The 27304-nt window shown below is 49.0% G+C and overlaps 1 protein-coding gene across 10 annotated transcripts in view; it reads right to left on the bottom strand.

Moving 5' to 3' along the window:
* Positions 1-27304, bottom strand: part of Pcbp3 (poly(rC) binding protein 3) — a 188767-nt gene that overhangs the window by 21723 nt on the left and 139740 nt on the right. For 6 of the 10 annotated variants that reach the window (XM_060369310.1, XM_060369309.1, XM_060369311.1 and 3 more), the window contains 7 exons: positions 15900-16054; positions 14660-14683; positions 13610-13642; positions 12796-12912; positions 5106-5237; positions 3687-3815; positions 366-509 (listed from right to left, as the gene is read on the bottom strand). In XM_060369310.1, the coding sequence (XP_060225293.1) occupies positions 366-509; positions 3687-3815; positions 5106-5237; positions 12796-12912; positions 13610-13642; positions 14660-14683; positions 15900-16054 (734 nt within the window). The remainder of the gene's footprint in view (positions 1-365; positions 510-3686; positions 3816-5105; positions 5238-12795; positions 12913-13609; positions 13643-14659; positions 14684-15899; positions 16055-27304) is intronic. The other 4 variants (XM_060369314.1, XM_060369315.1, XM_060369312.1 and 1 more) reach the window with 1 other exon arrangement.

Below are 27304 nucleotides of genomic sequence, written 5' to 3'. Positions count from 1 at the left end.
CATCCATCTCCTCACAGGGATGTGCCTGCCACTCCCCGAGTCTCAGATGTAGCTCTAGAGGATTCAAACCCAAGCCATGATCACCCAGGATGTTTCTGTCCACTACCTAAGTGCCCAGCAACATCTTCAAAGAAGGTCTGACAGGCGTTGCTAGGCAGCACCTAAATCTGCGTGGGTCTGCGGGTCTCTCCTGTGTCACTCAGGGGTCTCGCTGGGCAGTGTGTCTCCGGGCGATAGCTGTGAGTTGCAGTCATGCCTCCCCAAGCCCCTCCCACCCTCCGCCTGGTGTGAGCCAGAGAGCTCTGTGTCCATCGCAGGGTGGGAGACGTGCACGTGAGAAGGCGAGAAAACCTGAGTGCACTAACGGGCAGCGGCGGGTGCTGCAGTAAAAGGCTGAGGTTGGCAGTGGAGGCCGCGAGCGGGTCGGCTCTTACCTGACCACCTGCAAAAATGACAGGGGTGGAGGCGGGCTTTGGGCGGTAGGGGATGGTGGCACCTTTCGGTGGGGACTAGGAAAAGGGACAGGAGAGGGAGAGAGCGGTTAGAACAGCTTTGCTGTTGGCCTTGGGCTGCCTTCCCACACCCACCCCTCTGTGGGACCCCCACCCCTCCAGATGTGGCCAGCCAAGGCTCCACAGGCCACAACAGTGAGGGGAGGAGCACCCGGGGACGTAAAAAGGAGATGAGTCTGTCCTCAGCACACTGAGGCAGGGCAAACTCTGCATCTTCACTGCCTTCTTCCTTGGGGTGGGCATTGCTTCTTTCAAGCTCGCACTGTTTGCTACTTATCCTGAATAGACCCTGTGGCCAGCCAGGGAGGAGTAGGGTTCCACAGGAGAGCTGATGTAGCTGGACCGCCTGCTTGTTAACCGCTGACGCCTGATAGCTTGGTGTACCACACCCCCCTTCCCTCCTGAGGTGGTCCCATGGGGATCTGATGGTAGATATGGCAGAGCCTGCAGAGGATGAGCTTGAATCCTTTGATAAAACACAGTCTTGAGTCCATGGGAAAAGCCGATCTTGAGCACAACTCACATTGGGAACTGACGTCTAGCAACCCAAGTTCCGCTTGGCCTACAGAGGTGGCCGATTAGAACAGCTTAGAATCATTCCATTTCACCAGTGGAAAGACCAGGTAGCTTGCAGGGGCCAAATGGGATTCCACCGTGATGAAGTCTGCTACAGTTTTCCTTGAGAACCCTTGGATCCAGAACTCAGGCTTCTCCCCTCAGATGAGTGCTGTCCTCGGATGCCAACAAGTCCCACCTTATCCTCTCCACACTGGTCAGAGGTTGCTCCACCTCCTCCAGCTCCAGACACTAGCTGAAGCCAGCACGGCAGAAAGGCTGGAGCTCTTGGCTAGGTGGCAGATCAAGGATTAACATTCGAAACTTGACAGGCTAGCCTAGGAGATGAGCCTCTGGGGATGGCATGTCTGTGGTGATTACCTACATTAGCTTAGCTTCTGAGCATGCCTGGGGAACACCATTCTATGGGCTGGAGTCCTGGGCTAGATAAAAAGGAGAAAGTGAGCTGGGCACTAGCAGTCATTATTCTCGGCCTTCTGACTGCAGCTGCAGCAAGCCTGGGTGTCCTCTGCTCCTGCCACCATGCCGCTCCTGCCATGATGGTCGCTAACAACCCCCCTCCCCACAGTATAAGCCATGATAAAGTGTCCCGCATGTAAGTCACTTTTATCGGGTTTCTGTTACAGCAACGAGTAACTTTAGCACAGGCCGTCTCTGCAAGGGCAGTGGCCACAGCCTGCAGGAGCCCACTGAAAGTGTGCCCTTGGAATATTCCTTACTCTGGAGCTGACAGCAATGGGCAAAAGAAACTGTCTGAGCTGGCCCTTGAAAGAAATGCCCATATTCCCATTGCTGGGGCCCTAAAAAAAAAAAAAAGGCTTACAGTAGAGCCTTTGTGTAAACCTTGTTTGCTAGGGCATCCTTGGTACAAGGTTATGCAAGTGCTCTACTGTGTCCAGCACCTACTGTAGCTGCTCCACTGTTCCTGCCAAGTCTCCAAATCCTAGGGTCACCTTCGCCTGAGCTCCAGGCTGCTTCCCTCCTAACACAGGGGCTCCCTGGGCCCACTCAGAAGGCCTAGTTTCATTTTTAGCTACCCACAGAAAAGTGACCTTCTGGGCTCACACCTTCAACATCCCCTGGGTAGGCAAGGCCCGCTGGATGCTCCTCACAGGCGCATGAGGCACCAGAGTTGGGAGGCAAGAAGTCCATAATGGCAACACTTGCTTTCTTTGCAGGCCTCACCCAAGTACATCTCCTGAGGGTGGGGCTTTTTGTGATTGTGGGGATACAAAAGGTATAGCGCTCTGGCAAGCTTGAAAGGCCTTTGACAAACAGGGTCTTGGATCCATCTTTTGCTTTTTTCTTGCTGTTTTTTAGGCAGAAGTGAGGCTCTTTTCAAGGTGATGTCTTCCTTCCTGGTGAAGGAGACCACACCCTTCAGCTTCTGCAAACTGCTTCGTGCAAATGAGAGTGGGGTGTCCCTGATAGGTCAGCTTCCACTGCTGACGTCCACAATGTGCAAGGCCATGGCTTCTTTCATATCTCATACCATCTAGAGATGTGCGTTCTGACACACAGCCCCAGGCATTTGCTCACTACCATTAGCCCAAAAGTCTGCTTGGAGCTTCTGGCGAGGACACATATTGTGTCCTGAGAAGGGGGCTGCTGGCTCCTGATGACTGTCACCCCAAGGGTGCCACTGAGCTGATGACGTGTTTTGCCCTGCTTGGGGCAGATGACAGTACCAGAAAGAGCAAGTCCTTAGTGATGACCCCCAGCTGCTGGGCTCCTGTGATGGAACCATCCCATCACCCTGACCAGTATGTGTGGAAAACTGCACGAGAATGACATTTTGAAAAACATCTTTAACTTCACAAAATATGCTTGAGGAAACTAAGACTATGTAAACATTTAAAAAAAAAAGAGTTAAGTGTGAGGTTTGAGCATAATGTCACAGAAAAGACGATACAGCAGCTGCTCAGTCGTGTTCTGTGGAGATGTGGCAGTGGCCTCAGCTTGGACTGTGGGAGGGCAGAGGTCAGCACGCTTCAAATGGTCTCACTTGCAGAAGTAGCTTGAGGGATGGGCGCAAGTGCAGAAGCTCCTGTGAATTCTCCATCCTTGACTGATGTCCCTGTCCCGAGGCTCCTCCTTTCTTCTGTCTTACCCCTCTGTTCCCACCTCTTTCTCTTTCTTTGGGTCTGTCCTGAGTCCCACCCTGAGGACAGCGCAGTAGTTCTCTTGACAGCTGCAGACCTATAGGCCTGCTGTGCTGGATGGCCTGAGAGGCAAGAGACTTCCCTTTATCCTTCCCCACACCTGCCACTGCCAAGGCCGAAACCCCGTGATTTGCCCACCCCTGCTCCCCCACTTACAGCCAGACAAGATGATGGCCACAGGCTAACGTCAGGAGACACTTTCAAGGGTGTCCCTTCAGCCTGCCTGGCTCCTGCTGGAGGGCAGGAAGCCCGAGTCTGGGAATCTGTCTGTTCTTGATGTCTGATCCCCACACACCCCAAGTGACTCTAGGATTTCTCAGGTCAACTGATGTGCAGGCACCTTAGTGACAAAGCTACAGAGTCACATGGAGAGCCAGCCCAGCACTGAGCAAGGTGGGCAGGTGACGTGTGTTGGCTCACGACGTTCATACTGTACCTCCAGCATGACCACACAGATCTGCTTCACACACTGGATGATGGCATCTGGGGTCCCTGAGATAGTCACTGCCCGCTCTGTGGAGTTGGGCAGCATGTCACCTGCCACCTGGACCTGAGCACCTGTGGACTGCAGAGAAGGGCAGTTGAAAGAACAACAGTGGATTGTGGGTAACAACACATACAAGAGCAACAGCACCTCCGGCTCTTGGAGATGCATTCAGGGTGATCTGTACTGTGAAAATCCTTCATTAGAAACAGGGCCTTAGCCAGGTGGTGGGGGCACATGCCTTTAATCCCAGCACTTGGGAGGCAGAGGCAGGTCAATCTTTGTGAGGCCAGTCTCATCTACAAAGTGAATGTCAGGACAGCCAGGGCTACCCTGAGAAACCCTATCTCAAAAAAAAAAAAAAAAAAAAAAAAAGAAAAAAAGAAAAAAAAAGAAAGAAAGAAAGAAAGAAAGAAAGAAAGAAAGAAAGAAAGAAAGAAAGAAAAGAAAGAAAGAAAGAAAAGAAAGAAAGAAAAGAAAAAGAAAAGTAAGGCCTTAAGAGGTCACAGTGCCCTCCCTTCCCTCATCTTAGCACCCAAATGTCACCTGTCCTTCGATCCTGCCTCTGCACATCCTCTTAGGAAACTGTGACTTCCGGAAAAGGTGCTGCCCCATCTCAGGAGGCTCTGAATCTGTAGAGACCATCTACAGGGAAACAGAACTACTCTTTCCAACACAGTGATTCTTCTCCCTCCATGGAAGTTCCAACACAGTGATTCTTCTCCCTCCATGGAAGTAGGTCACATGGAGGCCAGGAAGCCAGACCTGCGATTTGCCTGCTCTTGGTAACTGGCTACCACACGCCTCAAGGGACTAGTTAAATCCTCAGGAAAAGTGAGGCACACATACACCTTGGTGACAATGTTAAGGAGTCACACGGGGTGAACCTGGCACTGGCCAAGGCTTAGGTGTCCTGGCATCTTCTAAGTCACAGAAGAGGATAGGAAGGAATCAAGAGAGGACAGTTGCCCTCCTGGTTAAGGGAAGGACTTGGCCTTCCTTGAAGTAACATTTTTTTCAATCCACATCAAGTTCAGGCTCATTAGTGTAGGAGGCAGGATCTGATGGACAAAGAGGCACATTACAGGCACAGAACCCAAGCGTGAGTGTGCCCAGAGCCACAGAACCTGGGTGCTAAATCATGAAGGTCCAAGGACCTCCACCCCATCTTTGTTCTTGTCCTTGGCAAAGCAGGGCTACTCCCGGACAGGACACTGTGTGCTCATGGAAACGTGGCAAGGTTCCCCACATCCCACTTTTCACCGGCAAGTCTGATTTTCATGGCTGCACACCAGTTTTGAGCCCTCAGGGTCTCAGCCATCAGTGCGTGCGCTTGCACACTGTGGAGACATGCAATGGGGTGGGCAGTACCTCCCGGATTTCCTTGATCTTGGAGCCGCCTTTCCCGATCAGAGACCCACATTGGCTGGCAGGGACCACTAGTCGCAGTGTCACTGGGGGCTTGCTGGTGGCAGGGCTGTTGCTCATGGAATTAATGATGTCCTAGGGAGGAGAAAACAGCCACGTTGGACTCATGCTCATGAGCACAGCTGTGTGGCTCAGGGACACTGCGAGGACAGGTATGCAGTATCTCTGCCTCCACCTGCTTCACTGCACACTGGGAAGAACTCAAGGGACCCTCTCCTGCATAGAGAAAACACTCAGAAGGTGGACCTGGTGATCATGGAACCTTCAGAGCCAGGCCAAGCTTAGAAGGAACAGGAAACATGGGCCAGATGGCCACATGTGCCAACTATGCACACGAATTTGCAAGGTTGGGTAGTCAGTGAGTCACAGGGGACTCAGGGCAGGGCACAGCTTAAGAAGGTACATGGTCACATCTGACCTCATCAAGAAAATCTGTTGGCAGCAAGGACCTAGACAGATGCATGAAGTAGACTTGCTTAGGGTCAGTGGAGAGTAGGTTGGAGGACACTCCTGAGAGTCTTTTACAGCTGGTCAGATGGAATTGTGAGAGTCCAACACCCCATTTCCAGGAAAGCCCAGAGGAACCTCTGTATCAGGGAGCCTGATTACAGAGGAGGCAGCCCCGTCTGCGGGAAAGAGGCTGAGAACAAATACCGCTCTGCTAGAAAGTCGCGCCCAAGCGTTTGGAGTGCTGGGCTAAACAGCCAGGACTTGACCACATGCCTTTCCTCATGTCCAGCTCCACTTCTAATTCCCAACTATCTAGAAACAAATCCCCACTTTTCCTGGGTGATCACTAGCGAGCCTTGCTTCTAGTGAGTCGCTGCTCCTGCCCAGACCCTTCAGCTGTTGTACCAGGGAGAGTGGCTAACTCCTTGTCCATCCAGCTCTGCCCTCGCCACTGCAGCTGCTCCATTTGGGCAGCTTGTTCATGTCCCTCCATTTCTCCTTGTCCTGGACCCCGCCTCTATCCAGACAGAGGACCCAGAGGCCTCTGCGCCTACTGCTCATTCTGCATCTGGACCCACCTTTGTGCTATTGAGCTCCCCTTCCGTTCACCCCCAGCCTGGGGGCTGCTTTTGGTTGCCATCTAGCATAGACTATGGCACAACCTTTCATCCCTGTGGTGGCTGTGGTGTGACCACCATGTGCTATGTTGTTATCGACAGGAAAAGAATGGCTAGTACTTTGAAAACATTAGAGAGAGACTGCAAGAGACAGGAATTTTCAGGCCACATGCCACCTTCTTAGCAAAACAAGGATGGAAGAAATGAGAAGGCAAGACTTGGCTCAGGCCCTCCGAACCACTCCCAGTAGGTTTTATATATGGTTTCCGGTCTCTTGGATCAAGGGTGTTTTATTGACTCTATGTGTGTTTCAGGAGGTGACAAAGCACCTTGCAGAAAGCTATAGCCCTTAAAGCTGCTAAAAATAGCTTGGTTTTATTTCACGGAGGGGAGCACATCAACTTTTATACAAAATACTGGGTACAATGCCGTTTTCCAGGGGGCAGTACTATGGAGTTGGCTACCCATTACTAACACTGCCTCATTACCAGTGTTCTGGGAAGCAGAAAGGATCAGTGGCAATTACAATTAGCAGCACTTTCAGGACTTGGGGTGTAGTTCAGCGACAGCAGGGGCTAAGAATGTGCCAGGTTCTCAGTTTAGTCCCTGGCATAAAACAAATAGAGCTCCCAGGATGCCTTGAAATCCTTAGGCCAAAGACAAATAAACCAACTCTATGGCCACACTGCCCACTGCTTGCAGATCCCTTTTTCCTGGTGAGTTTAGGATTCCATGCTGACGCCACACTGTCCTGCTACAGGCAAAGGTGGCAAATGAGGGGACTCAGGCTGAGGCTGCTCCCCAGGCACCGCTCTATACCTTCCACCAGGAGGCGCTGTCTCCTCAAGGAACGCGGCTCTAGAGCTGCATGGAGGGGATTGTATCTCACACCATTACCAAAAAACGCAGCCGCAGTGAAACTCCAGAGAGCTGACGCTTAAACCCTAGCTTCATGCTTCTCAGCGCAAACCACAATCCAGTGTTTCACATAGGAGAAAAGTCGTTCCAGTACATCTCAGAGACCCTCTACGATCAGCACTACAGACCTAAATTCAGACAACCACAGGAAGCTGTTACGTGTGAATGACAGACTGAGCTATATCATTCCAACATCCCTATCGAATCCATTTGTTAGAGCTTCCATCTGGAATGTCCTCCAGAGGTCCTAGTATTAAAGGCTTGGCTTCCAGCCTGGGTTGCTTTTGGGAGATGTGATAGTTAATTTTGAACTGTCAACTTGACAGGATCTAGGATCACCTAGGAGACCAGACTCCGGGCGTGTCTGGATTGGCTTAACTGAGGTACAAAGGCTCACTGTAAATGTAAATTCTTTGGCCTAGAGTCGCAGACTGAATGAAAAGAGAAGATGAATGTAACAACACTCATCTCTGCTTTCTGATGGATGTACTGTGAGCAGCTGTCTCACGTTCCTGCCGCCATGCCATGATGGACGGTGCTCTTGACCTATAGGCCAAACCCTTCCCCCCATTGGTTGCTTTCTGTCGGGTACTTCACTACAGCAACAAGAAATGCAACTAATATAAGAGGGGATGGAAACTTTAAGGGGTGGGGCTTAGTAGGAGACGATATCACTGGGGGCGTGTCCTTGAAGGGTTGGCGTTCAGTCCCTTCTTTGCCTTTTATTTGCATCTTGATTATGGGGCAAATGGTTTGGCTATATCACATGCACCTGCCATGATATGATAAAAACTCCAACAACCTGAGTCCTAAAAGCAATGGCTACACTTAATTGTGAGTAAACCCTCTAAAACCATGAGCCCAAATAAGCCTCTTCTTTATAAGCTGGTTTATCTTGGGTAGTTGTTACTGTACTGGAAACCTGTCCAGCAACCTGTCCATTGGTTTTAAGGAATAGGAGTATTGTTGGACTACCCTTAATAATGCAGTGGAGGCTTTAGAACTGTTTTATGAGAGGAGTTTGGAGAACCAATCTAGCAATGGCATGGAATGGTTCAGGCGGAGCTTGGACATGATTCTGCTGGGGCATCAATGTGGAAGGACCACACTGATGAGGTTTCAGTAGAAATGAGGACTCTGCTGAGAATAGAGCAAAGGCTGGAAATGTCAAGACAACACAACAGTCTCTCTCTCTCTCACACACACACATACACATGCACACAAAATGGGTAACAATGGCTGCTCTTAACCAAATTCATAGTGAGAATCAGAAGTGAAAATAAAGAGCAGGCAAAGTGCAATTCAGTTTGGAGTGCTTTCCGGGCTTGCTCAGGACCCTGGTTCAATTTCCTACTACAGAAGAGAGAAAAACAAAACAAGCAGAAAGAGTTGGAAATTTGCAATTTTTCCAGAGAAGGAACATGGTCAAAAGTACAGCAAAGGGTGACAGAGTGCTACAGAGACTTAAGTGCCACAAAATGGAATTCAAGTTCTTTGTACCAGGGTAACAGCGAAGATGCCTGGAGAAATACAACACCTAGCATGGCCACTGTCAGCATAGGCACAGAGATGCATAAGCGCAAATTGTTACAAACACTTTCCAGAGCAGAGTCTTGAGGAAGAGAGCTCTAGGGTACCTTGCCCATCCAGGACTGCCTAGGCCTAAACCCGGAGGGTACTTAGAAGCCATGACATTGTGTCCACGTGAAGAAGAAGAAGAGGTGTATCCACATCCCTGGATACTGGACAAGTTTTCAAAGCACTTTCTAAACTTTTAAAATTACTAATAATATTAATGATAAGTTCTACAAGCTCATTATAAACATTCTTTTTAATGCCCATCATTAGGGATATGAAGTTTTGGTTCTCTGATTAGAAGCTATTGAACTTTCTTTTGCTATCTAAGCTGCCTTGAACAAAAAGGACTGTGAGTCAAACGGCTAGCTGCCCTTACACCTGTGCCAGCCATCTGAACACACACAGATACCTTGAGACAACCAGTGCACGAGATGACAGCCAACTGCTCTGGCTCCTAAGGAGCAGCCTTAGCCAGGGCTGTTTGAGTAGTTGTACCAGACCTTTCGTGATCACAAGCCCCGAGAAACCATTTGGCCAGAGGGGGCGCACTCTCCCTGGTGGAAGCAGTATTCTCTTTTCACTAGTGGGGAGGCTGTGATTACTCCAAATACAAACCTTAATGACTGTGATTGGTCCAAACACTCCTTTTCAGGCTCTTAAGCAGGCGGCTCGGGCTTACTCAAGGATTCAGCTGAAAGGGTCTCCTGAGTTGCCTCCCCTGGTGTTGGAACATCAGGTCCCCAGTAAGGATGTCTCATGAGTGGTTGTCCCTTGCCTACTTTTAGTAGTGCAGGCTATCACAACGAGGAAAGCAGCAGAGACCGCAGCGCAGGGTGGCAGTGGCAGGCAATGGGCACAGCTCGACAGCTGAACAAGTGCTGGCCTCCAGCTTTGGCTGGAAAAGCACTTGGCCTGGATCCTGTCGGCACCACATGAATCCAATCTCACTGGCACCATTTGTACCACTCAGCAACGTGATAACTGAAGACCCAGTGGGTGACATGTGAACCCGACACAGTGCAGTGCGGCCCACAGGCCTGCGGAACCCTGCACAACGCCACACGCAGACACAATGCTCTAACGCTAAGCTCAACAGACTTTGACAGGTGCCGGGCTCCTGAGCCCTAGGTGCTGGTTGCTCAGAGCGAAGTGCCTGTAACTTCTGCTCGGCAGCTGAGGCAGCAGCCACTTGCAGAGGCCTGGGCCTCACAGTTGGCAGCGTCCACTGGTTCAGCCCTCCCACATCCTTCAGATCAACCTAGAACTGCAGGACTTAGTGCTCGCCTTGCTGGGCTGGTTTTTGTTTGTTTTGTTTGCCTTGTGCTTTGGTCCAGTTCTACCCTACTTCTCCCCGATTCCTTCCTTCTGAAGTGGTTGGAATGGTAGAGTCTTCACTGTGTATCTTGAGTATGTAACTTGGGATTTCTGTAAGGGCTCACAGCACTTTGCCTCAGTGCTTCGAGACTCAGGCTTCGGATAAATGTTCTAACAGCTATGACTGAATGAATCTTGTGTTGTAGGATAGATCTGAGCCTTTAGGGGCTAAGAGTAAAACTTTGTTGGGAATGTCCTCTGAATGTCCATGTTGAAGGCCTTGTCCTCAGCTGGACTACCGGGAGGGGCAGAAACCTAAGATGGGCCTTGTGGAGATTTTAGCTCATCAGCGGTGTGCTATCGAAGGGTGCCGGGGGAGCCAGCCTCTTTCTTATTTTCATGTCCCAGCCACGAGGTATCCATGTATGTACTCCTCTCAGAACCACGAACTCCTATGGCCCACTCCCACCAGAAGCCTAAAAGCGGTGGTCCTGCTTCACCACACACTACCAACTCTGGAACTGTGAGCCAAAATAAACCATTTCGTTTTGTACGAGGGTAACTCAGGTCAAGGACACTGGTAGAAACCTGAGCAGTGCGTCATCCTCTCCTTTTCAAATGGCCATTGGTTATCAAGCTCCTCATCTCTTCTTATTTTGTGAAATCAGGGTAGAACATACTCTAATTCCATTCTTAGAGGACCCAAAGGGTAGCCGAAGCCCTCAATCTCCCAGAATACCACGGATCCCTAGAGCTTAGGACTGAACTGGCAAGTCTGCTTTCGTCCACTGAGGCAAAGGGCATGGCCGCAATGGCGTTCTGCTCGCAATGACACAGGCATCTGGCCCTACATGCTCAGTAGACGCTTGGCAGTCTATCTTCCTCCCAGGAAAGCAATCATTAGAGTTTATCAATCAGGTAATTTTAAATTTAACAAAATCCAAGTCATGACGCTGCCAACAGAGCTTCATCCAGACCGGTACTCAGCAGCAACTCTTTTCTGGCTTCTACGGGCCTCTGTCAGGCATCACTGCCTCTGGGGCCAGGACATACCTGTCTCAGACAGGTTCCTGGGCACTGCAGGAAAAGGACGCAAGACTTCTCTGGATATGGACCCTTACCTCCTCAGATCCTCATGCCAGGTATTTCAAGACAAGGCTGGCGTAATCACTCGGGCCCTCTCCCACAAGTCACTAGGCCACTGCTCAGAGAACCACCAGAGCTGAGCTCCCCTGATGAGTTGTACTGGAGAAAAGACTGCTCGAGTCCCGCCTGCTTCTGGAAGAAGTGGCTAATGCGTCTGAACCCCAGGTGTTTGGTGGACTGTTCCCACCCACTGGCCAAGCAGCGCAAGATGGCAGCTTATTCTAGACTTCTTCCAGGCTGCTCATGGCCACATCTGTGCCGTTGGGACGACTCCCTGATATGCTGGGATCAAAGAGCAGCTACGCAGCATGTCAAGGTCAGATCTACCATGTTGAACTTCACAGTCCCTAGGTGGTTCTCTTGGCCCGGGTTGGACATCAGAGCTCTTGGATTGTAAACAGCTTTTGCTTCTGTCATGGTGGCCATGTGATCTCTACCAGGACCCTACATGTTCTAAAGAATCATACGCTCAGTACATGATGGTCATGACACAGAAACAAGAAGGCCAAGGTGGTCTTCCAACACCGGTAGCCACCAAGGCATCTGAGCCCCGCATAATGAGCATTTGCTCGCAAGCCTTTACTTATTGGCTGGCCTCCTGCAAGGGCACATGAGGAATTCAGCAAACTCATGCCCAGGCTGTGGGTGGCATGAGAATGGCCCATGCATCTGTAGCAGCCTCTGTGGCCACAACTGAGGATGGCCAAAGCTTGGGTACCCATATTTTCCCTAGGGCTTGCTCCTACTTCTAAGTCAGGGATCACCAGAGAAAGAAAATCCTTGCTCTCACAACTCTTACAGGATGCCTGGTTGCCAGGGAGTCGGGCATCTCTAGTCCTCATACCCACGGCCACCCTTACAGCATACCTAAACTCTTCTCTCTGTCCATTATGTGATGTTGTCCTCCTCCGAGTCCTTGCTAGCGTGAGCTCCGCCTTTACAGTCTTCTTATTCTCACTCACAAAGCCCACCTCGTAATTTGACAATCACCCTTCACTTATGACAGAAAAAATACGACAGCTTGGTCACCATGTGTGACTAAACATTAAATAGAAACACTAAAAACATGAAGAGTGACTCACTGAGTCACAGAAGTATTACATAGACACATACATGAATATGCGTACATCTCCTGACATGAAAACTGACTTCCGTCTCCAGCTAAGCCACAGCTATATAAACTCTCAGGGTGGGAGAGGGGGTTGCTGCAGCACATGTAGCTGAGACCAGAGTTGAGCCTACAGCTTCATCTGGGGCCATGTGCCAGACAGAGCCAGCTGGACCCTACAGGTGTGAGTACAGCCTAAGACACACAATGGTAGGCATGTTGGGAGGTGGGAGGCCTGTGTTCTGAGGCTCTGCATGGTGCCTGGGAAACAAAGGAGGTGGGCTTCTCCACTGGGAACACGATAGAGGCAGCCAGCTTTACAGAGAAGGAAGGGCACCGGACAGAGGCAGGGGTGAACACCTGAGGCACTGAGGGTGAAGAGAACTCCAAAGCAGCCTTGTCACGAAGCAAGCCAGTGCCTCAACCAGGTGAGGCAAACAAACAGACGAATGGTGGGGGCAGCTGGAAGCAGGCCTCATGCAGGCTCCGGCCTGTGCCTTACCTCCTCAAACTTGTATGCGATCATGGCAAAGGCCTTGAAGATGGCATCAGTTGGGCCGGTGATGGTGACGATTCTCTCTGGGCAGTTTCCCTCTGAGATGTTGATCCTGGCGCCACTCTATGGTGAGAGGAGAGGAAATGCAGCTGGCAGGAGAAAAGCTGTCTTGTGCAGGCCTGGCTTCTCCAGGCTTGCAGACAACTTCAGGCACAGATGCTAAGGCTGAGACACACTTGAGAACTCTCATTCTAAACAGTGAAATCCTTGCCAGAAAGCCCCATCAAATTGAAATTTTAAGGTTGTTTTGTTTTGTTTTTTTAAAGGCAGGGTCTCATGTAACCAAACTAGCCTTAAACTTCCCATGTAGAATGGTACTGAACTTCGGTTCTTCTCCCTCTGTCTCCTTGGTGTTAGGATCACAGATATGAATTATCATGCCCTACCTAAGTAGGATTTTTTGTTGTTGTTGATTGTTTCAACACAGGGTTTCTCTGTATAGCCCTGGCTGTCCTGGAACTCACTCTATAGACCAGGCTGACCTTGAACTCAGAGGTATGCCTGCCTCTGCCTCCTTAGTGCTGGGATTAAAGGTGTGCACTACCACTGCCCAGCTAGAAGTCTAATTAGTAAGAGTCCCAGTGGTCCCTAGGAGAACTTAGGCCCTCTCCAGATGAACACTGTATATATGCAAGCATGTCAGAGAGGCCTGCCTCTCTTTGCTTTGCCGTCCCTGATACAGAGAGAAGGTTCATGAGAGCCACAGGCAGTGCCAACCTGATCTAGAGAGAGGATGGCATCTGGGGTGGAAAGCACTCACCTCTTCACGCATCTTCTTCACCGTTTCTCCTTTCTGGAATAGATACAGATAAGGAAGTCTGTCACTGGCAGGTGGAGGGGACCTGCGCCTGGAGGAGCCCAGCCCTGGCTGCTGGGAGCCCTAGCACAGTGGAGGTGATGAGGTGCTGCCTGCCTCGAGTCTGTTCCCTGTCCTCACCTCCCCATGAGCTAGCTGGTCTCTACACTCACAGGGCCACACAATCCAGGGCACTTCAGATGAAGAAGCTGAGGCATGGGAAGGGAGGTACAGTCACCCTGTGGCACAGCTGGCCATGTGGGCAGGCTCTGATCAGACTCAGGCCCGTTTTCATGCCAGCACTTCAGTCAGATATGGTACCGGGGTGGGTCCGTTGCCAGAGGCTGCCTGGCAGGGGTTATAGCTGCTTCACACACCCTGTCTCATGAGTGGTGATGCCCCGAGAAACCCTTTCCACAGAAATGTTAACAGAGTTGGGACACCGAGCAGTTAGAAGCTCCTCTACTGGAGAGGCACAGAGTTAGGACAGATGACCAAAATACAGCATGCCAGGAGGGCAGTGCCTGCCCAGCCTCTCCTCCTTCACACGGCAGGCTTCTGATCACCCCCACCCATGGACTCGTCTTTTGCTTTAGGTGTATAAAGAGGAGTTACTAAACTACCGCAGGATGTTTGGGTTACAGGACACTGAAGAACACAAGCACAGTAATGCTTCCCAGGGTCTGAAACCCGGCTGTACCAGTCACTGAAGCGAAAAAAGGAAGCTTGAAAGTGACCAGCTGGGACCCTGCCAGGGCCGAGGAAGGATGCTCCCTGCATGGTTCCTCCAGAGCCATCAACAAGATTCATGTACTGTAGTTTAAGCAGGGAAGCGGCGTCAACAGGGCTGCCCGGGCCGAGCTCCTTGGGACGCTGGCTTCCTCTAGCGTAGTGCTCTATTGCCTGCCAGGGGCTGTGTACCTGCTGGGACCAGTCAATACCAGGAGCTGCTGCTGCCTTTGTCTATCACCTTACAGAGACCCCCAAGGTAGGGAAAGTTCACTCAGTAATTACCTTCCCAATGATGCTTCCAACTTCCTGTAGGGGGAAAAAAAATCACAGTAAGATGATGTCACAGCGCATTCTGGAGCTGATGCTTCAAAAAACAGTCTATGTGGCACGAGGGAGAAAGGAGGTTTTTACAGTGTTGGGGATGGAAACAGGGCCTTGTATGGACTGGACAGGTACTTTGCCACTGAGCCACACGCCTGCTCTTCGGGAGAGCTGAAACTCTCGTCAAAGAGACATGTCTGTGTCGGGCTATCCAGCTCCTCTGTACTTAGCTGGCCAGAGATCAGAGATGAAACTGAGTTTGATCAGCAAACTGCCTGGGAGCAGGACATAGACACAGTCAGCTGCTTCCTAGATAAACAAGGAGGGAAAGTCACTCCTGCACTTAAGGCCTCAAGAAAACCCCTGCCTAAGAAAACAGCGTTGCTGCTGGGTCTTGGTTTGTGAGGTAGGACACTTGGAGAAGCCCCTGACAAATCCTGCAGTTGGACATATGTCTGTGGGGTGTGTGTGTGTGTGTGTGTGTGTGTGTGTGTGTGTGTGTGTGTGTGTGTCCGGCCTACAGTCCCAGGAAGGTTCTACCACGGCGTGTTGATTGGGACAGGATCAGCCTGACTTCCAGCCATTTAAGAAAACCTCTTTCAAAGTCTGACCTTTTCTCACTCTAGCCAAGCCCCCAGAAATCCAGAGCTGCTACTGGTCCAGTCAGAGTGGGAGGTGCGGCATGGGCTCAGGAAACAAGAGGAGGGAGTGGTCAGCTCTAGCCCTCCTGCCATAGGAACTATAGGCAGATCTGTAAAGAATCCCATGTGGAAATGTGCTACAAGAGGAAAGGAAAGGGCACTCTCCACCACAGAAAAGGGATGTCCGGGTGCAAAGGAACTTGCTTCCTGGGAAGCTGGATATTCCAGAACTAGCGGCCAGCCTTGGAAGGAAATCCTGCATAAGTGCCGGAAGCTAGATTTCTCGGGGTAGAAGAAAACACAGCCCCAGGCTAAGGCCTGAGTTGCTGGGCTGGGGTGAGGAGGTGCGACTATGGGCTCCGCAGGACCGTGCCCACCTGTGGGAGACAGGCACTAGGGTATTGAGGTACAGGTGTTAGGCCAACCAGTCTTTAGCGGCTCTGAGAAAAGTGTAATTTGAACTGTACATGCAACAGCTCTGTGGGTTGGAGACTGTGTAGAATGAGGAGAAGTACTGAGCAATCCCTGGAAGGCAGTGCCCACTTCCTGCCCCACATCACCTTTCCATGCATCAGTAGGCGGATGGTCAGGGTTACGTTCAGGCCACCTTCCGAGACTTTGGATTCCATCTTCCCTCCAAAATGTAGCTCAGGGTGGTGGCTTAAGGTGCTGAGGGTGCCGTGAGGAAGGATGGATGGGGCCCAGATGGCGTCACCTGAAACAAGAAGGCACAGCCGTGACCATGGACACAGAACTTTGGACCTAGAACCATGTTGAGCCTCCAGGGAGTGGGTATGCCACTGTCACCACCATAGGACAAGCACAGAATTGGGTCCTAACCATGTGACCCTGAGCCAATCACTTAAGCCCTCTAGATTCAGTTTCCTCCACCTTAAAGGATGCCTCTCTTAGAAGCCAGACAACTCAAACGAGTTCTGGAGAAAGCCACTGCTATCCTACCCAGCCTGGTGGGTCTCCAGTCTTCCAGCATTTCTTCTGTCTACGTTCCTGTCACATCAGGGAGCAGACTCTAGGGTACCATGGCCTTCCTCCCTTGACGGCCTCTCTGCCTTCAGCCATCTAGAAAGGCTCTTGAAAGGTCACGTAACTCATGTCATCTTATGCCCAGTTACCGACAGCTTCTCTAATGTGAATTCAGTCTCTGGTCACTGAACTGCTGCTGTTCTCCCACTAAAGTCAAGATGCTCTCCCGGCACGGTGCTGGTCTGTGCTGTTCTGTGGACAACCTCTAATGGCTAGAGGTCATGGGGGTAAATTAAGGCTTCAGCTTATTATCTGCAGGCAAAGATAAGTTGTAGGTACAAGACAGTGCATGTACGAAAGTGACATGATGACTATGCCAACACCGGTGACCTGAAATCAGGCCTTCATGGCGAGCAGCTCTCATCGCTGAGTTCTCCACAGGCTCTGGGCAAGTACCTTATGACACAGCAAGCAAAAAAGATGGCTCACCCTCATCAGAGAAATACCAGCAATGCTAACTAGGCTGGTACATACAGCAGGAAGGTCTAGAAGGTGACAATGGAGGCCGGGGGACTGGATGGGGAAAGAGTGGCTACACAAAGGTTTCTAGAAGCAAGAGACATGAGCTGTCCATTATCTGGAGATAGTCCGGGGCTGGAGAGCATGAGGAGAGAAGGCAGATCAGGAATGCAGGACCTCAGCTCTATGGGTTGGGCTTGAGCAGCTCTCTGTAAGTTGATGTCTTATGTGGCTGCTTGATGCTTTGTGCAAAAAGCACAGGCAGACAGGAAATTCTGCTGACCAGGGCATTTGCATAGGCCAAAAGGAGTGCTGGACCCCAGCTAGAGTTCATCATGAAGGAGCTCTGCAGGAAACAAGCATCTGGCTCAGGAGAAGCGTGTGACATCAAATAACTTACATCCGTCTACGCAGATACACTGTGATAAGCCGAGCCAAGTCCCCTTCACAGGAAGCCCTTTTTCTGCTGAAGTTGATTTGCAAGGACCATAAACTGGCTCCCACTGTGGCTAGTCTGGGGCATCTCCTACCCATCATGGGGACAGCAGGGCCCTGTGGCTGTCTGTTACATAAATATTTCCAGCCCAGGAAGGAGAAAGTAGGTCAGTTCCTGCCCCTGGTGATTTCGGCTCCAGGCTGTCAGGAGTGATCAGTCACTTTCTGCATCAGAGGATAAGACACACACACACACACACACACACAGAGAGAGAGAGAGAGAGAGAGAGAGAGAGAGAGAGAGAGTCACAGAGTGAGTGGCACAAATGCTCTGTAGACTGGGAGTGAGGTTGCCTAAGTCTCTCAGACTTGGAGATGAAAAGGTATCAGTCTAGAGCTGCTGGATGGGGAGAGAGAAACCAGAGCCCTGCAGAGGTCTGCTCCCTCGGTCAAAGGATCAGTAGGAGGCAGTAAGCGTGGCTACACCCTGAAGTGGCATCTCCTAGTCCATTCAAGCTCTCCTCAGAGCAGAGCCAAGCTGGGGCACCTCCTGCCCTCATCAGGCACTCAAATTCCGGGACAATGAGTCCTGGCTCATGGTGGCAGTGCAGGCTGTGGGGAACAGGAAGGAACCATGTCATCCTGCAAAGCCAGAGAGGAATCAGCAAGGGACAGAGTTCTGGCTCAGCAGTGAGGAGTTCCTCCATGTCTTGATGTCTACAGAAGACCAGGAAAAGCCTGGGACCACCACCCTTTAGCTTCCCACTAGGGCCCAGCCAGGAGAAACTAGCTGAAAAGGCAGGCTCCCACGAGGTCTCCAGCTTTAGCTCTTACAGCCCAAATGTTCTAGTTTCAACAGAGAATTAGCTGCCATGACAAGACCTATGGAGACTTCAAGGTGGATGAAGGGCAACGAGCAGACGCCAACTCCAAGTTGACAGAGAGGTTAGTATTAGCCGACATTTGTAAAGCAGCCATGATAGAAGTGCTCTTATGAACAAGCAGAAATGTTCTGGGTGTGGTGTTGTGGTGTGTGTGTGTGTGTTATGTGTGTAAATGTGTGTTCTGTACTATGCATATGGACTCCAGAAGAACACACTGGGTGCCCTCCTCTATCACTCTCCACCTTATTCCTTTGAGGCAGGGTCTCCAGAACGTGTGTTCTTTAGCTAGTCAGGCTGCCAGCAAGGCCCAGAGATCTGCCTCTCTCCACCTTCCTCAGGGCTAGGTTTATTGGGGACATGGGGCCAGATCCAGCTTCTGCTGGTGCTGAAATCCAAACTCACTTCCTCACGCTTGCACAGCTAGCACTCCTACCCGCTGAGCCATCTCTTTAGCCCGGGGATATGTTCTGCCCAATGAGGAGACATTGGCTCAGCAGAGAGACAAAATTCTTACCAAATGACGTACAGGATGGGCTTGGTAGAAGAAAAATGGCAATGGCAGAACAGGGCTGTGCAGTAAAGTCAGCGGTCTAGACAATGAAACAGCAGAGATGGGCAGAAACTGGACCCAGGCAGAGCTGGAGGGGGAAAAAAAGCTGCCAGGTGAGAACTGCAGGGTCCAGAAGTAGACTTTTGGGAGTCAAAAAGAAGAAAGAACTTCAGGATGAAGAAAAACCAAGAAACCTCTGCAAGTGGGCCCAGTCCAGGAACACAGCTGGGCAAAAGTTTCCTCAACAGTGGTATGACGGATAGCCAACACGGCAGGTAAAAATGTGGTGAGTGGAAAGAAGGGGAAAAGGACAGGATCAACACACACACACACACACACACATGCCCTATGGACTCACCACAGGGAACGCCACATAAGTTTGGATAATTAATGTGTGCTGATAATCATGGTTTTAAAAAGAGTGCTTTTAAATGACAGTAAATACTATAGGCTTCTGTTCTCTTGTTTCTAAAATTATTTCTAATAGCTAAAGTAAAAATTACTATGCTGTCTGATATGAATAGTGTCTTGGGGCAGGGTAAGGGAAGGCAAATTTTCTACCTTCCCTTCAAACTGATAAAATGATGTCATAAATTATTAACAATTTGAAATGGAATTTTTAAAAAAGCTTAATAACTCCCAGGAAGGCAGGAGGAAACCCTAAAAGTCACACAAGTAAAAGAATAAACAGAACATTAAAAATGAAATGAGAGACTTAAGCCCTAACATCTCAATAATGAAGTGTAAATAGTGTAATTTAAAAAATGACAGTAGATTAAAAACAACCGCTCCTATGCTGGCGACAGGAAACAGAGCACAGAAAAAAGGCGGCTTCCTCGGTGAATAGGTGCTGGGAAAACAGTGTCCAAGTGCTGAAGAATAAAATTGGATTCTTATAGCATACTATTACACACACACACAAACAAAAACAGTGGGTAAAAGACTTAAATCTAAAATTTGAAATGACAAAAATCTCTGTGGCACTGGTATGTGCAATGATTTTTTTTTTTTAATAATTCCCCAAGGCATAGAAAACAAAAGCAAAAATAGATAACAAGATTAAATCAAACTAAAAGCTTCTGCTCAACAAAGGAAACAATTAGCAGAAGAGAGAAAATATCTATAAACCAAACCACTGATGCGAGCTGTTATCTAAAATAGACAGGACATCTTATGACAAAATAGGTAAGGACAGGCTGGCAGGAACTTTAGTAGACATTTCACTATAGAAGGAAAATGAGAATTGGGGACCTGCAAATGAAAACCACAATGAAATACCACCTCAAGCCTTTCAGTGTGGCTGTCATCCAGAGACTAAAATAATGTTAACAGGGAAGAAAGGAGAACTCCGCACATAACTGGTAAAATTGTAATTAGTTCTACCATTATGAAAAACAATATGGAAATTAAAAAAAAAAACAAAAACAAAAAACAAACAGAACAACCATAGGCCTGGAAATTGCAGTCTTGGGCACAGATCTAAAGGAAATGAAATTAATATGTCAGAGACATCTGCACTTCCGTATACACCACAGCACTATTCCAACAACTCATGATTAGTAAGGAAAGTATTGTACGCATACACCACGGAATACTAACCTGCCATTAAAAAAGCAGGTCATTCAGTCCAACATGGATGGCCCTGCATGACATCATATAAAGTGAGATAAACTGCACAAACTCACTTAAATGTGAAATCTTTAAAAAGTTGAACTCAAAGAAGCAGAGAATAGAAGGGCAAAATGGGGGGACTGGGAAATCCTCGTTAAAGGTATAAAGTTATCTTTATACCTTTAGACAGGAGGAAGGCCTGCTTTTCACGTTTCCCATGCCATGGTCGTCAGTGTTCACAATTCCTCAGTGTTCATAGCTCCATATTTTGAAAATCACTGACGTGTAGTGAATGAGCTCACCACAAAATGGCAAGTATATGAGGCGACGGATATATTAATTTGCTTGACTGAGTCATTTTATTAACAGAGAACACTAATGAACGGGACTTAGCGACATATGACAATAATTATACATAGTAGCCAATCTTTCAGTAATGACAGGATTTAGAAATTAACCAGCGCACCACAGAAAATTAACAGAGGAAAGAAACAGAGAGCTGCGTCAGTGTAAGAAGAAAAGCATTTAACACATTTCAGTATCCATAGAAGGGTTTTAAAATGAGAAAGTCAGATGCAAATGTAGGAAATCCGTAAGGACAACACCAGAGGCCAAACCTGATCCTGTTGTGTTCTTTAGCACACGTTCAAGAACAGACTCCACGTTGGACAAGCACTGAGCTACACCCTTAGCTCCCAGGACTCTTGCCCTGAAGCACGTGGTGGGGCATGGAAGGCTTGATCCCCTTACTACTCCAGGTGAGACCACACCACCCTCTCACCGGACTGCTCTCGCGTCTTCCCACACCCACGCAGCGCAGCCTAGAGTTACCTGCCTGTCCGCAAGGTCTTGTCTGCTGTGCCCCTACTCCGACCCAGCTTGCTGGCTCCCTTTTGGGATGACTAGGTTCTCCTACCTATGTGTCAGGGACTTCTATAGAAGAGCACTCTCAGTATCCCCATTTTACTGGGCCTGTTACCATCACCAAACCTTCCTGTGTTGGCCAGCCATCCAAACTACCACACACTCTTCCCCACTGTGGAGGCATGGAGCTTGTGTTCTCCGTGTTAGTCTGGTTTGTGTCGCTGTAGCACATACTGAACTGATACTTTCTAGAGCAAAAAAGGCCTACCTTGGCTCGTGATGCTGATGGATGGAAGTTCCAAACAGCAAAAAGTTGGCATCTTGGTGAAGGCCTCTGGCTGCCTCAAGATATGGCAGAAGGGAAAATGGCCACATGCCAAGTAGGCTACAATGGCCGCCCTTCACAAACTGTTCTCAAAGACTTAACTCTGGGGTGCCTCCATAAATCCCTACTAGTGGTGGTACCCCATAACCCAACTGCCTTGCACCAGGGCCCCCTATTACAGATCCCGCCACCTCAACACTGCTCTACTGAAGACCAAGTTTCCAACACTGGGAGAATCACTCGCACCACACCCAAACCACAGCAGTGGCCTTCATTCATCACTAAATCCTACTCCTGGGCCAAAGGAGCTCAGAACCTATTTAAAGAACAGACAACGCATACTATGAATACTGAATCCAACTCAATGTCTGTGGCTTCACAGAACACTCTGAAATCAGAACTCAAGGATTTCTGCTCTTGAGACTCATACACATCCAAGATTACAGAGCCCCTCATACCCATGGATTCTAGCTACATTCTTGGATTTAAGCAACTGCAATTTGAAACCTCTCATTCTGGGAATTCCCAAAAGGTTCCCCAAGGTGAGACTTGAATTTGCCACATGCCTAGCAGCGTTCTGCGACCGTATCTGCTAGGCCTTACTGCCCATAGTCTCGGTCCCCCTAGAACACAGCTGGAACATTCTCCCATGTTAGTTTTGTCTGTCTTGAACACATACGGATATTTCTTATCACTATTTCCAAATGCTATGGCATAAAAACTATATAACATTTGTGCTGTATCCATATATTGTGAGTCATCTGAAGATAACAAACATACAGAAGGAAATGCAAATGGTATATGCAATACTGCCAAATTTCATAAAAGGGACTTGACACTGGATTTTGGTGTCTATGATGCAGTGAGCCAGTCATCACAGATATATCTCCATGACCCCCAGAGCATTCACCTGTTCATAGCTTCATCTACTCACTGAGGGTTTGCTGGGGTTAGCATACAGTGGAAGAGGCACAGGCTTGAAGTGTGGGGGTTCTGTGAGAGACAGGCTCAACCACGGTGGGATAGAGCACGTGGAATCAGAACCACGATGCTCCGGTCCATTACTACCAGAGGCCCAGGGAAGTCTTGGCAGAACATCTGGGAATCTGGCCCTGTGCCTCCAAGTGACCATTCCCTCACCTTAAGGCTCAACCTGAAGTGTGAATCCAGGCATTTTCAGGAAGGAGAGAAGGCATGCTGAGGAAGGGAAGGGGTCTTCCCAAGGCCAGTAAACAGGACCAGGAAAACTATCCTGATCCCAATCCCTAAAATAAAACCCTATGGGAATCTTTCAAGTTCTTGTATGTAATGACTGCTTTCTCTCATTTGAGTTGCTCCACTGTGAAAGCCTCGGCTTTGGGCTCTATTTTATCCTTTCCTTCCTTCTGCATGGTTGCTTTGGTTTTAAATTTCCACAGGTGGAAACTTAGGACTGTTTGCCCTTTTGTCTTTCCCAATGAAGCATTCCTCACTCTTTCTAGAGGCTGGACTTACTGATATTTACTCTGAAAAACTTTAATACATTTATTTTTTTTTTTTTTTACTGTCCAAACTACCAATTTCCGTTGCTATTTCTTTGACCATTACATTATGTAGAGGTATGTGGTTTGATTTTTCAAGTATATGGATGCTGACATGCATTTTAATTCCATTCTGACTAGAAAGTAAATTTCATACGATTTCAATTATTTAAAACTAGTAGGCCTTGAAATATTAGCATAGCAGTCTGTGTGAACATACTACAGGCCGCTAAGTGAACAATCCACAGGAACAAACTATGCCTATCTTTTGTTATGTCCCATAGTCTCAGACTATTCAGTTCCTCCCATCTGTTCTATATCCACCAGGCTGGTTTCCTGGCACTGATTTGTCTCCATGTCATAGACTGCCCCTACTACCTCTATTCTGTTATGACTCCACACACTACATTACTTTGTTGTTAGTTGTTTTTTTTTTTTTCCAGTTCTAAAATCTTCACTTTTTACACCTTGTATTTCCTGTAGAATGTTTTATCTTTATATTTATTTCAAAAAGGTAAGTTCTGGCTCCTAGGACCTGACGTCTCTGGCCAGTCTGTCATGGGGCTGTCCTTGGCTAGTATCTACCAATCATTTCTCCGACCGTAGGTTGAGACTGTTGGTTTTTTATGTCAAGTGTGGCTACTCTGAGCACTATCATACGCCTATCAATGCTGCACAAATCTTAGGTGGAAGTCCCAATGTCAGTGCAACCTCCAGAGGTTGTGCAGTGACATTCTGTTGTGCCCACATGTGCTGTCAAGTGTCCAGTACACACACAAAAACACACAGCAGAACAATATCACAGCAGGGAGCTGGGGGGGGGAGGAGGAGGAGGAGGGGGAGGGCCATTCCCCACGATTATTTTTGTCAGAGGTTTTGCTGTGTTGCGTGCAGTCAGATCCTCACACGCAGAGCCTCATCCTGGGAGGGGCACGCAACAGTAAATAAGTGACGGCTTTCTCAAGCTCTTCCTCTGTGAGAGCCCAGAGTCTTCTCTTGCCTGGCACTGAATGTGCCTTCAGGGCCAGCATGAGCTGACAGAGACAGAGAAGAGTGATAGCTGAAGTCCTCACACCCTTGTCCTTCCTCTCCAGAGGATTCTCTTTCCTCTATGTCTGCATTCATCACACCTCTGGCCTTGTCCTTCCTTTATGTCCTTCCCCTTCCTTTATGTTTAGACCTACTAGCCATCACCTCCTTGGACAACTAACAGAATTTAAAAAAAAAAAAAAGGAAAAGGAAAGCATAGGATGGAGTCTTTCCATGGCATCCCTCAGTGCTCCCTCAGTGCTCCTCATATCCAAGGGCAGTGCTGCTGTCAGAGCTTTCAGTGCCGACCTTTGGGCAGGGCCGCCTCTGTGTCCGGGCTAGAAGCCAGTGGCTGAGTTCCCAGTCTGTCCCTGACATCACGGTTCTTCAGCAGCTGCTCCACACATTCCTCCCAGAAGGCACAGTGGGTCAGTAGGAAGGAAAAAGGAGTACGTTCTACATTTTGACTACAGCCAAGCCTTCCCTTGATTTCTCTACAGATTAAAATGGCAAAATTCTATTTATAACCAGAAAGACTACAGTGGAATTCTGAAGAACCAAATTGCCTAAATCATTCTTTTAAATAACAGTCAAATCAACAATGCTAGTAGAGTAAATATTGCTGTAGCGTAAACATTGCTGTAACAAGGACTGCTCAGCTGCTGCACCCAAGCGGGCTTGGGGCGTGTGAGTCTGTGTATACACACTTCCCGCCCTCGCCCAATAGCATGTTCACCTCTGCTTCACACGGAACAAGATGGTGCTAGGAAGAGAGCCAGCAGGCAGACCCCAGGCCAGGCTCTTGACCCCGAGGAGGCCAGTTATGCATCCTTTCCACACAGCTCAAAAGTGAAAGCTAGGAACCCGGTGCTTCAGACTGGAGGAAAGTGATCACAACATTTTAAATATCCTGATGGAGAGGTTTTTCTCAGAAGGGAAGGAGACCTCAGGGGAAACGTGGAAATGGAGAACAGGCCTCCTGGATCTCGCACCAGCAATCACTTTGCTGTGGGTGCCACTTCCCCGCGTCCCTCATTAGAAGAGTTCTCACAAAGACAACGAGGCCGAGCACCGCCAGCCACACATCTGTGACCATGCAGCCATGATGAGTGCCGTCAAGGCCAGTGGCTCTGGCCTGCTCTCATTAGCTGTGCTCTGTCCGGGGCTGCACCCAGGGCCTCAGCTGTCTAGAAGGGATGTGGGGTGGGGAAGGGCAAACAGAGTTGATTTATTGCGTTTAACAGCTCACTGCCCACATCAGGCTGCATGAGGCCATGGCAGCAGAAGCCGACAAAGCTGATTAGTTGCTTCATTCTCCTTGAGAGACTCACAATGTATGTAGGTCCTCGAGGCCATCCGGGCCAAGGGAGATTTCTGCAATTCAATGCTCTTGCCAGCCACAGTTAGCATTAGAACGATGTTTGGGACTCAAACAGATTTGATTTCAGAGAGCATTCTAAAGGGCCTGTTCAGCTGTCACTCAAGTGTCTCGGCAAAAAATGACAAGGCTGGGACCAGTGGGCTCAGCCCTTCCGTCTTGCTCTGGAGGCGATTCATGGGCCTGGTCTGGAATTCATGGCTCCCTTCTCTTTCTAGCAGTGGGCTAAGTTTCACTGAGTCCGACTATAATAAAATGTGCCCTGATATGCACATGCATATCAGCACATACATCTTTCTCAAATGCTCTCATTTGTAAGCTATGGATTTCAAGATCTATCAAGAGCTGAGTTGAATCCTGACATTACAGGCACAGAGCTGTATCTCCCATTCAGGAGCCCTATCTGCCCTTTGTGTCCTGTTCCCCATGGAGCAGTGTCTTTGTATGCTCTTCATCTCCCACAGACTCTCTAGTTAAAGCAGGCACCCCACCAGAGCAGGGCCATCCATAGGCCCACACCAGAGGAATTCTGGAACATCCCATGTCACTCATCTTTCTTCAGTTCTAACCAGGTACCAGGCATGAAGGGTGTGTGGATGCAGCCATCATTATACGTGGGGCACAGTTTGGTGGAGAAATCAGACTTGGGTCTAGCAGAGCCTAAAACAATCATGGTTCAAAGTCAACACTGGATCCCTGTTATGCCTCACAAATCTATGTTCCATATGCTTCAAATGGGCCAAAGCTCTGGAAGAGAAAGGCCAAAGTCCGATGCTCTAAAGAAAGAAGAGAGAATTTCCCATGGCTCCAGGATCCCTGAGAGAATGAAGGAAAAGGCTGGGGTGAGAAAGCCCTAGCCAGGACTGGTCCTGAAAGATCATCGGGGCAACCACCATCCTGAATGGGAAAAGACCATTTGACCACTGCTAGAAGATGAGAGCTGGAGGGGTCATGCTGGGCTAAGCACTGTGGGACAGAAGTAGCAGAAGCCCATGGAGACCACCCACCATGCAACAGCAACGACACATGTTTTCTGATTTTACCTGTGGGTCACTGTAGCCTGAGTACACAGCCGATGATTTCAGAGGGTATGCGATAGACCAGGGCCTACAGAGCCGAGAGGCCAGCCAATCAGAGCCCAGGGCTCTAGATGTAGCTCTCAACAAGGGATCCTGAGACATCTCTGAACTAGGGTGCAAGTTCCAGTTAAGGAACTAAATGTCTTCCTTTTAGAAAGGAAAGAACCGAGTCGGCAACGTGCATGTAACGGGCTACTTTGGAAGTGGCAAAGCTCCCCACCTTGGACTTGGGTGGTCCAAGAACTCCCTCTGAGTGCGCTTTCAGCTTTGTAACAACTTCCTGGTTGAGGGTCATGTGCTCAGACTTGTGACCTGTGAGGGGCCCTCCAGGACATGCAGTGGATGGATGTTCCTTTTCACCATGGACATGGCGAGAAACCAGGAAAGACGAGAATGCAATAGAGGATACGGAAGGCCCAAATGACCTCCAGACGACAGTCCAAAGGGCTTTTATCAGAGTGACTAAGCTAACATATGTTTATACGAGCCTGGGTTAAAAAATTAAACTTTTAAGAAGATACCATTTGGAAGAATTAAAAAAAAAAATAGAGTCGGGGAAAAAATCCTAAAAAAGTGATGTGCAAAGTTTCTACATAGGAAAACAGACTTAAGAGGACCCAAGAGACTCAAATAATTAGAGCTGAGGATATTAATTCTTTTAAACTCATCTATACAGCCAATTCTATAGGCAAATTCATTTCAAATTTGAAAATGTCATGGAGTCAGGGAGAACATCCCACGGGGATGTGTCTCCTGACCTGCCCCGCAGTTCACTGTCCAGGGTAGC

Source organism: Meriones unguiculatus, chromosome 16 (assembly GCF_030254825.1).
Source record: "Meriones unguiculatus strain TT.TT164.6M chromosome 16, Bangor_MerUng_6.1, whole genome shotgun sequence".
NCBI classification, from domain to species: domain Eukaryota; kingdom Metazoa; phylum Chordata; class Mammalia; order Rodentia; family Muridae; genus Meriones; species Meriones unguiculatus.
Note: the sequence above shows the minus strand (reverse complement) of the source record. Positions and strands in the feature narration are given on the sequence as shown.